The sequence below is a fragment of the Daktulosphaira vitifoliae genome, unplaced genomic scaffold (assembly GCF_025091365.1).
Source record: "Daktulosphaira vitifoliae isolate Bord-2020 unplaced genomic scaffold, ASM2509136v1 Scaffold_4, whole genome shotgun sequence".
NCBI lineage: Eukaryota > Metazoa > Arthropoda > Insecta > Hemiptera > Phylloxeridae > Daktulosphaira > Daktulosphaira vitifoliae.
Window position 1 is genome coordinate 12,179,777 of NW_026099575.1, and position 11,989 is coordinate 12,191,765.

At 28.2% G+C, this 11,989-nt stretch overlaps 2 protein-coding genes across 27 annotated transcripts in view; one reads left to right on the plus strand and one right to left on the minus strand.

Moving 5' to 3' along the window:
- LOC126904305 (allatostatin-A receptor-like) overlaps nt 1-11,989 on the minus strand; it is a 152,217-nt gene that overhangs the window by 131,160 nt on the left and 9,068 nt on the right. The gene's annotated exons all lie outside the window — the stretch shown is intronic.
- LOC126904295 (unconventional myosin-XV) overlaps nt 1-11,989 on the plus strand; it is a 76,510-nt gene that overhangs the window by 14,604 nt on the left and 49,917 nt on the right. For 7 of the 26 annotated variants that reach the window (XM_050683215.1, XM_050683211.1, XM_050683212.1 and 4 more), the window contains exons 1-2: nt 1,665-1,884; nt 4,728-5,139. The exons of 1 other annotated variant lie outside the window; for it this stretch is intronic. In XM_050683215.1, the coding sequence (XP_050539172.1) occupies nt 4,780-5,139 (360 nt within the window). In that variant the 5' untranslated portion in view covers nt 1,665-1,884; nt 4,728-4,779. Of the gene's footprint in view, nt 1-1,656; nt 1,885-4,727; nt 5,140-11,989 lie in introns of those variants that run through there. 18 more of the 26 variants (XM_050683226.1, XM_050683225.1, XM_050683223.1 and 15 more) reach the window with 6 other exon arrangements.

Consider the following 11,989-nt stretch of genomic DNA (forward strand, 5'->3'; position numbering starts at 1 on the left):
ACAAACTTCAAAACGCTACAGAATATTTACTACTGAATATTAATAAGATATTTTTTTACTAAAATTTTTCTTAAATTCTACTCTACAAAATAGCTATCTTAGATTTTTTTTTTGCATTTTATTTAAAATTTAAAAATAATTAATATTTTTAATAAAATACAAAAAAATTAATTATTGAGATATAGCTATAGACCTAACGTATAACTATTATTTAAAAAAAAATCAACTAAAAATATAAACTGGATCAAAAGTTATTTAAGTTGTCAGTGAGTGGTGGGCCACCCTGTATATATATATAAGTATTTTTACATATCCAAGTAAATTCAGAACACTCCATAATCGACAATGTAACTTACATTTCAAGTAAATTTTATGTATAGTGTACAGTACTTGAATATTTGCTCGTCTCTTGACGAGGGTATTACATTGTACTTAGAAATTAGTAAACTATTGACAATAATTGACACAAACATTCGGAACTATTTATTGTTACGTGAACGAGATCTATTGTGCCGTGTTCTCATATGCATAGTAAAACAATAAATGTGCTGTTTGTCATAGTATAAAGGACAAAATGGTATAACAACCCTTTCACTGTTCTATTGACCTTAGTGTTTTGCAAACAACTATTTATAACTCATGTTGTCAGTGAATAAAATATAATTATAGTTTACTTTGTACGACAGTTGAAAGTGCGAATTTATAGTGATAATTTGGATTTAATTAATGACCAGACATATAAATTGATATGCTTTATTACAGGATTTGTGCAGCGATTGTGTTTAGCTCATATGAGGATCAAAATAAATTTGAACAAATTAACCCTTGTTGCTCAATAACAGTCAGCCACGTGATATATCATATATATAATTTTGATGAAGCTCTTAATTTTAATTAAGCGCAATAAGTGTATTAACCACTTATTAATTTGATTTTTACCGAGAAAGTATTAAAATTTTAATGCGCTGAAAAAGTAAATATTTTAGGTTAGTTTAGAAGTCCTTAAATGGTTAAAGCCTGCATACTATATAATAGTTTGCAGGACCTATATATTATATAGGTCCTAAAAAAGTTCAAACTATTTCAAACTTGACCTAAATCATGCTTTTGTCTAGAAGAGATGATAAGTTTGAAACAAACGGCTCGCTTACTGATATGTTTATTTGTTCTTAAGTTTCTCCAGGGTGCGGGTGATTTTCAGTATGAAATCTGTTGACCGAGACACTTGCGGTATAAATTGTTCTCGTGAAAACTGTGTTGTATATTAAGTCAAATGAACTGGTTGTCGATTTGTACAATTTACTAAATTTATACGGTTAAAAGGCACGCATGCATGTTTTTTTTTTATCGTTCATGCTCAGCGTACCTTGACAACTGCTCGTCATACTGTCGATGTATAATAATATAACCTCCCGTAAAACAACGAAAAAATGCTCTCATTAACAGGTGCGCACACACATCCATAAACCCATATGTATGCGTATAAACGGTGACGTATTCCAGTAATTATAGTAATACGGTTGGCTGTATCATACACCGTATGGGTACCAAAGTGGAATTTTATATGGAGCTTGTGGATCAACGGCAGTCGTCCGAAAACTGCACGTGTGACCGCACGTTACCTCGATATTTTTTTCTATCTATCACTTTTATCCTGTGCCTAATACTCTGTCGAAAAGAGCGCCATCGACCCGAAAAGTGCCGGACGTGACTAGCTTTTATCATGCAGCGACTAGCATTTTATGTAACAAAAGTGCGCGCGAATTAAATCCCTATCGATATGGGGTGACTTTATTTAATCGATCGCCATTGTCACTATATTTTTTAACGTCATTCATTCTGTAACATGAAGCTGTTATGGAATTATTGAAGGATTGATTTTCGGTATTTATTGTCCCTTTTAATTATTTTCACCGACGTGTATCCATTGTGATGTGAGTTACGTGCTATATACTTAAAAATATTTTATACTCATTGTCAACATTGTGTTATTTTTCTAGTACAATACTACATTATAAAATTAACGAAGTTGACTACCAATCAAATGGTTGGATGCAAAAACACCTTTTAAATTTTAAATGATGTCCCATATTAACTGACAACTCTTATAAATTTTAATCCAATTATCATTTTGTTGCGAATAATTTTTTCTTTATAACCCCTTTTTGACAACAAATTTTGATGGGTTAATAATAATTTTAAAACAAATACTTATCAAGTTACAAGAATTTTAATACACGGAGTTGATGTGGGACACGAGCTGTGTATCAGTACGGACTGCAACCAACCGTACTACATATCCATTCTACGTATTAAAATACTGATAACTCAGTGAGTTCCCGAATTTGTTACCGGTACATCAACATTTTCTATAAAAACAAGACTGCAAAATACCCATTTTGAAAATTTATAATATGTATAATACATTTAAAATTTCTAAAGAATTATTATTTTTTTTTATCGGTAGAAACGTTTTTGTTAAGAGCAATAATTGCTTAAAACATTTTGCTGTGCAATAAAATTGTTTTCTCGTCAAAAAATGTTTTTAACACTATATTACGAAAACTACTGTTTCAAAAAGCAATTTCACTTGAATTAAATTTATCCACTTTTTCAATTCGTTTCTGATATTGTTTTAGAAGTCATACATATGTGAATGAAAAATTAGATTTTGTTGAACTATTTATTTTACGTGCTTGAAAATAACTTTGTAATACAAATATTCATTGGCCAGGAAATTTGTAGCTATGAAGTAAATTAAATTTACTGCCAAATAAAATTTAAGCCTTTGCCATTATCTACAAGTTGTCTGTAAACTAAATATTAAAATACTGAAGATACTTGATTTAGACCATTTATTAAGTGATGTGAAACTTGAAAAAGTGATCTTTTATAATAAATTATGTTTCTGATAAAATTTCTGTTAATCATAGAAAATCTTACTTGACTAAATATTTGTTTTTACAATTTTAATTGTGATAGCGACTGCATTAGACTTTAAAATTATTAAAAATATACGGTCTAAACTATTACTACGCTTTTAGTGGTTGAACAAATTAAATATTTCAAGAATATTTTCTCGCTTCGGTGCGTTCTTGCAAAGGCAAAATGTAGATAACTTTTCTTTATCATAAGAATGTCTTTTAGTTGTCATCAAACAAAGTAGTGAACTCCAAGTAGGTTTTCGCACAGCAAGCAGGCCCCCTGGTTTCCTGTTTATTGTATTATACATTGTGCACACGGACACCAGAGATAAAAACTAGCTGTGTAATGATTTATGGATCTTTTTTTCATCGTTTCAATGCACATGTAAAAAAAAAAAAAGTGAACAGGGTCTTCTCAAAGACCCGAAAACTATTATAAAAGCTATACAATCAGTCGGTGTTTGATAATTCGTATTTCTATTTAACTTTTTTTTAACTCTTGACGTGTTTTTGTCACGTTCAATTTCCCAACCAAAAGTTTTGTAAATATATTATCATTTTCAGCTGACACCGTGAAGTTTTTTGTCCCTAATATTTTCAAACTCGACAACCCTATGACGGTTTTTTTCCAAAGGAAGTATTAGATTGTTAAATAACACAAATTTGTTCAAAAATAAGTAATTATTGATAAATTAAAAAAATATATATGTTGCACAGTTGACGTTTACAATTCGATGATGACGTTTAAACGATCAATTGTTAAACATTTTTTTTTGTCAGTTAGTTCATGAGATTTTTTAATAATAAACTAAATAATTTTTATTTGAATTAGAGCAAGAAACTTTCAATTGTTTTAATGGAGGAACCTATAAAGTTTATCTCTTAACAGTTCAACTGATTGGATATCGATGACATACGTGTTTATCATTTTTCTTATTCTTCCTGATATTAATAAAATAAATATATACTGTCATCGTGAGTTTAAGAGTAATTAAACAAAAGCGATTTAAAAACCTTTCAATAATTTTTCATGATGTAGACACATTAAGAATTTTAATTCGATTTGTCTTATAATACATAGCAAAACAGAAGAAAATAAAATGATGGCGAATTCTATTGTAATGAAATTGTACAACCCTTTTAAATCAAAAAATGAGGTCGTCATGGTCCTCCAATTTATTTTCGGGTTATTTAATCATTCTTTTTTCCCCTTGATGTTATTAACACACCATCGTCGTAGGTAATAGCTCGTTACATCAATTTTCCTTAACAAATGTATTGAATAATGCGTTCCACATTTTGTAGTCCCATAAAAAAAAGTAATAGTGATATTAAAAACAACGTAACTCATATTTACAATGGTCTGATAGATGTATGTAATAAAGAACAAAAAAATATAACTAGAAAAAAAAAATTAGTAATTTTCAGTGAATTTAATGTTTAAAAAGTAAAAATATTTTTATACATCAATGCTGTAAAATGAATGCATAAAAAATAATGTTTTGATGAATATTTTATTTTTATTTATTTTTTTATAAGCCNTTGATGAATATTTTATTTTTATTTATTTTTTTTTATAAGCCTCTCTTATAACAATTTATTTTAACAAAAATATTTCAAAGATATTATCTATCCATTCAAAGTTAATTCCGAGAACTTTTTTTAGTATAAATAGAAAGTTAAATTTACTACACTCCCATCCTAACAAGAATTTCTGGGCATAAACTAATAAATTGATAGTTTTTTGTTCTAAATGTTCCATATTCGTATAAATTATTAAGACTAACGAAATTACCTACGCAGTTGTCCTTGTCGACACACATGTTCGGGTCCTGGTTGCTGGTAGGCGACTTTAATGGAGCGGAACACGATCAGTCAATGGGAAATGCCCGACCATTTTTGGGCGGAAAGCGATCCGCCGGAACCAGGTCGATTTGTTGCGAGGGGGTTGTTGGGCAGACTTGTCCGGCGTTTAGATCGAATGACTTCGGATCGACGGCGTACCAGATATCGAGTTTCCAGTGTCCCCGAAACGAGCGTAGAAAATAGGCACGCACATAATACCAATAGCAAAGTTAAGACTCAACTAGACGACGATAAAGCCACTACTGTGATCGACACTTACGATTTTTTACCATTTATACCGACAACATGTATATTTAAAGCTGCCCTCACAGCTGGACCCGATCCATTTATAGCTATACCGCATCATAAGGTTTGTATTTTTTACCAAATGTCAAATAAAAATATTTGAGAACTATAACATCTGAGTTGTTATAATATTGTTAAATTTACCAACAATAATATATCAAAGTTATATTAATAAAAGCCTTTTAATTTTTGGAATTACCGTCTTGGGTTTTTGTATGTTTTATTATCATTATTATCCAACACTTCGACCTAACGGTATGACTCCCGGCCATGCAATCACAATTATTGAATTTTCGTATTATCGGTTCAGAATCTTAACAGCAGTGAAATCCCACACTGGTACCGATGATCTCAAGCTGTTGCTATCGTAATTACAATGGTGTGTTTGCATTTAACTGTCAAATGACATACCAAATAAATATTCAGCAAGGAAAATCATGTCGTTATTTAACGACTTTAGTCTGATTTAATTTCGTTGATAAGGCCTGACCATCTGTTTAATACTTGGGAGTGTGTTGTAAGTTTACTTATAGTAATTGATTGGTCGGACAAAAAAAATATTCAATCTCTCAGACTACAGAGAAACATCAAACAGAATATGGTCAAATAATACGTTTAAGTATACGTTAAGTAAGCATAAAAAATTCATTCAAAAGCCGAGAATTAATAATTAATTATTTCGTCGAAAACCTATTGGAGACCGACTTAAAGTACTCTTTTTTAATTTTTTATTAAAAAAATATCAGCTTAACGCAAAACACATTAATAAAGCAAACTTTTAAAATTGAATATCTCAACAATTCCTTATTAGTTTTAAAAAGCTTCAATGGTCCGCTTTAATTTTTTACCATGGTATAACAATAATAAGTACATCAATTTTTTATTGATGTGTATTTACTCTATAGTTATTGAGATAATATGAAGTGTATATATCTTTTTATAATTAATAATAATGATAAAATGCATTTAACGTTGTCCCGCATTGTTTGTTAACGGTACCAGGAAAATATATTCGAGTGTTATTGTTCAACGGTTATTACAATTATTCGTACTAATATTGTGTTCAATTACATACTATACTGAATTCGAATCTCTTATACAATCCAATACACTAGAGTTAAATATTTATTTATATTTTTAAGTGGATTTTACTTACAAGGTTTACTATTAGGCTTTATCGGTGAATTGGGCATAAATGTTGTATTTTACCCACTCCAGGCTTAAACCTCGATTCTTCCTCTGCGGAAATAATCTCTTTCCGTAAAATTCGGTACATACGAACTGGCTTTTAATATCGCTCTTAATGTACATGGTCAACTTGAACTAATACATAGTCTTTACATACCTGCTATTAAAAGGCTCTATCAAGCATTGAAACAGACTGCGTAAAACGTTTATAGGCGATGAAAATTTCTCGGGAAAATCATTAAAGTAACTGAAATAAAGTGCCGCTGAGAATTTGTCCAACTACCGGGAAACCTTTGGACTGCCTCCCCGTGTCGCCAAGTAAAATGAACCGGTGTCGCGGAAGCTTGATGCATCCAATACAACAACCCCCAGGAAAAGGGGAATGTGTGTCACATCGTGTTTATCCGACCAAATACGGGGAGTCGTATATAGAATTTATTTTCTCGGTGTACGTTTGTTGTTTACAAGGCGTGAATAGAGCGGGAATGATTGTTTTTACGTAATTCTAATGTGTTGCTGCTAAAAATATCGCAGATAACGATTTCAACGTAGTTATTTCGTGATACAAACAAATAAATAAATATTTTTTACCATCAACCAAGATTTCCAATGTCTATTTACAAAAACATAACGTTTCATAAAAATAAACAAGCAAACTATCATATAAGGTACTTTTATGGTAGCTGAAAAATTCGCACGGTATGTGAAGGACGTGATTGCTTAAACCTATTAAGCATAAGATAACTAGCAGTTACTATAGAGAATCGCGATTGCCACAATGTTTTTAATGTCTACGATAAATTTTCAACAATTAGAGTAATAACATTATCTCGGTTGCTCGCAACACTACTTGGCTATATAAAAGGACACTATCGTACACAAATGTAGTGTTTCCTTTAAATTTACAAAATGACAATTAACTTATCTACGATTCTTACGTACAGCAAAGTTGAATACTTGGCATCAAAATTCTCGAATGAAATCGCGTCGCCCACTGAACGATACCAAAGATCAACCCTTATAAACATCACTACAAGCTTAACTGTGATTAATTCAGAAAGGTTATGTATTAGTGTTTATCCTACAAACTCCACGTATGACACGATTGCAGTAGAGCACGCATAATCCATTAAAAGATTTTATGATTATTTTAAAAACGTTCTTAAACATACTCGCGATTCACAAATATACAGTTACTGTCTCGAAAGTTATAGGAAGTATAATTATTTTAATGTATTGATCAAAATAATATTCTATTAACTATGTGATATTTGATTTTATTGGTGTAAAAAATTAAGTAATCCAAATTCTTCAGATTGTTATTTTGTATATTAATAACACAATATAAGTGTCACACTATTTATTCTGATTTGTGTATCATTATGTTTAATAGAATGAAAATGAGCAATTTATACTGACTTAGAACTTTTAACTAAGTGACTGAGATTGTATTACGCCCTGAAGGAGGATAATATATATATAATACATAAGCTTTTCCCAAAACACAGATGTAGTTTTAGATAGCAGAGGATAGTCACACATAAACTTAAACTGTAATATTGTTATGATGTCAATAAAAACTGAAACGAAAAATGTGTAAAAATTGGAAAAAGTGTGATATTTTATAAGATAAAGTCAATGGAGGAATTTTTCTTGTGAACGTTCATTGCGAGACTTTTTACTCTGTGCCATATTTTAAAAAATTTCAATAAAATTTTGCCATATTTTCATATTTTATGAATAATGTGTCACGAATTAGACGACTTCATATCAACGCCACGCTATTTACATATGAAATGATAATATGTTTAAGTGTTATATTAAAGTATAGTACGTATTTATGCTGTCCATTTTACGTGTAAATATTAACCCATAAAACAAACAACTATGTAGTATAATTTAAAATATTATATTAGTCATTTTACGATTCTATTTCCCATGGGCTCATATATAATTTTATCAACTTCAGGGTAGTTCTTCGCAGAGATTATACTTTTGCATAGGTCACAGAGTAATAAAAATACAATTTTGATAAACAATAAAATGTTGCTAACGGGGGTGGACGTCGATGTTAGTCTTTTTTGTTTGTCCTCATGTACTAATAGTATCAGCATGGATTACTTGATTCACTTATCGACTTGATCTAGTTTTAGAAATATTATTTATTTTTATTATTTTGTTAGATATCAAAAAATATATAAAGAACCCAGGACATCGGATTAAAGTAAACAGGTTTTGATCAAAAATGCATTATACCGCTACTCCTAATCATTAAAACGATAATAAAAGTCATAAAAGGTTTTCAGTATCTTATTTTTTATGACTCAAAGACAAATTTAATTTCTTAAAGGCTGAATAACAAATTAAAAAGTTTATTTATTTTTTTTTTTTTCGACAGTCCCAGAAAAGTATTTTTTAAATTTATTGTTTTAATTGATACAGTGATATTTGTAAAATAATTAAAACATGTATTAAAATATTAAAAAAACTACTGTCATGGAAGTAATATTGACGAATTAACAATTTCAATTTAGTCCAATATAGTTCAATTACAGTCAAAAAATAGCTGCTCGCTATTCACAGTTGTAATAATTAAACGTAATATACTATTGAACGCAATATTTAAAGGGTATTAAGTTAATTAAATAAAAGTTGAAATATTTTTTATTATTTCATCTGTAACAAAATTATTTTCAAAAATTTGTTTTAAAAATAAAAAATAAAATCACATTTAACACTTATTATTACACATCTGATTATTTACCGTCAAAGCAAGTTTAATTATAAATGATTTACCAACAATGTATAATCTTTTTGGTTTTTTTCTTTTTTTTTAATTTAACAAAAAAACTGAAAGCTCGAGGCAAATTAAAATCCGGCTTTTCAAACAGCAGTAACGTTTCAGTTCAACAAAAATGCTGAGGTTAATGTATTTTTTTATTTAATGCGTCACAATATGCTTGAATTGATTTTGATTCTTATCCGTTAAAAGTAATGTAAATAAATAAATAATAAAAGGTGAAAAATAAACAAATAAAAGATATTTGCCAACTTTTTCACTAAAACTGTAGTAATTGTATCATTTCTAAAAATGGACAAGTACACCAAAGTGATTCCTCCGTTTGTCATTTTTAATGCTATTACGTAGTGAAATAAACTTAAAAACTTCATATTCAAAAATCTAAGTTCTTATGACAATCAATAAAAATTGAATATTATTTAACAATCACGACAGTGTTACAGTTGTACTATGTTACTATTGTATATGATGCTTAATAAGATGTAAGAGACGATTTGATAATTGTTAAATTATCTCACCCAATTTGAACAAAATATAAAAAGTATCTTACTTTTCCCCTTCTTAATAATACTTCTATATAAATTTACATGTAACTTTCATAGATAACGGTGGGCTTTAATAGGATTTGATGGCTTATGTCCCCTCTAGACCTTTTAAATTATAACTATGTTGAGAAAGTTCATAAATATTGAATATTACCAGAAAAATTTTACTTTTCAAAAGTTTTTGTTAGAATTGACTACTATTGCATTAACCATATGCAAAAGAATATCATGATTCAATCCACGAAAAAAATAAGAATGAGTAAATTGCTCGCTCTCTTCCTAGAAGTAAATTGGTAAAAGTTTTCACCATTTGGCAGTGCAATAAAATGATATTTCCTTATCAAGATTATTACAACTCAAGTTGTAATAATCTTAAAAAACGTGATATTTTTATATAAACTTAAGAAACCTTTTGTTTTTTAAATGAATACGTTTGATAGCTTTACCACGCGTTAAGGAAAACAACATTTTTTAATATTCGTATTAATCTCATGGTTAAGTTTTTTTTTGTCAAAAGAAACTTTAATGATATTATTTAATTTGGTTTTATTTAATTATGCTTTTCTTTTTCTGACACACGCAATTAACTTTATATGAAATTAAAAAAAAACTGTAACAACTGTAATTCATTCTACGTTTACTAAGTATGGTTATATTAATAGGTTATTTGTCATCGTTTAGACATATTGAAAGTATATATCTTTTTACAATTATATTTAATCCATTTTTTACATTCTCGAAAAATTGAACTGTTANTTTATACATGGATAGTCTTCTTTAAACTTCTTGTACCGAAGTTTTTTATTGAATATTCACAAAAGCATACTAAAAAAATCCAGCACAATGGGGACGTGACATAGTTGGGATAAGTATAATGATATCTGACAGTGATTAAAATCACTATAAAAAAAAAACGCTTCGATGCAAATCTGTAGGTAATGTTTAATTTTAAAAAATTGGTGGATTATTCCAAAAGCTACATGATTTCCTTTTTCTTTATTTATCTCTTGATTACAAATTTTATGATTTATAAGTGTAATATATGAATAAATATATATATATACATATTAATAATATTAAATATACAAAGGGAAATGGTGTAATTTGAAAAAATAGTATGTCGAATGAAAGAGGGGTATAAATATTATTTATCATAAAAAAATTGTATAGATCCATACACTTTTCAATAAGTTATAGCATTATAAAGTAAAAAATATTAAAAAGAATTTTTTTACAGAAATCGTATTTTTTTTATTAACTTGTCTGTTTTCAATGTGAAGACAAAATAAAGTCCGAATTTTTTTTTTCACATTAAAGTATATTTTACATTAAAGTATATACATTAGCTTTAATTTAAGATATATATAAAAGTGTTAGACTTTCCGGAAAATTTTTAAAAGTTAAGTTGACAAAACTCTACTTACTATATGCATTTTTTGATATCACCCCGCCGTATATAGATAAATGGTCCGATTTAAAAAAAAAGTATGTCGAAAGAAGGATGCATATAAATACTACTTTTTATGAAAAAATAAAGTATATTACATTAGCTTTAATTTAAGATATATATAAAATTGTTAGACTTTCCGGAACACTTTTAAAAAATAAGTTGAAATAAATATTTTTTTGTGAAAAAGTTGTCGTTTTAAATCCCCACTGTGGGCAGGTTAAGTGTTAGAATTATAAAAAAATTATATTGATTTGTTTATTTTTAAAAAAGGTATGACAGTTTTAAGTAAAAAAAAAAATGAAAAAATTTCGATAGTAATTATTTTTGCAAATTATTAGAGATTTTTAAATTTGTAATTTTTTTGGAGATTTACCCTATTTAAGGGGAACGAGGGTAATGTCTTCGACTAGATACAATTTGTGATCTTTTAACGTATGGTTGAAAGAAATCGGTTCGGTGAGAGCTGAGAAAAAGTGGTAACAGACAAAAAAAAAATAAATAAAAAATAAAGCACATCATAGTAAAACTAATACATTTTTAGCTTCTCATCAAAGCTAATATGACGCAAATTCTGATGAAAATCATTATTTTTAGTATTAAATTAATATATTAATGCCTATTTACTACAAATGGTAAAATTTCGATTAAAATAATAGTGTCCAAAAAATTCTTATCTATGATATTTTGACTTGTGTTCATAAAGAAGTTTCGGAAAATGTGACCAAAGATAAAATTTTTGTCAAATAATATTCATGTATAATCCCCTAACAATCTATTATTTTATTATTCTCCAAAATTTCCTTAAATGATTTCTAAATTCAGGCTCAAAGATAACTTTTTAGCTTCGATGCGAAGCTGAGAAGGTATTAATTTTACCATGATGTGTTTATTTTTTTTTTTATTTTTTTTTTTATTTTTTTTTTTATTTTTT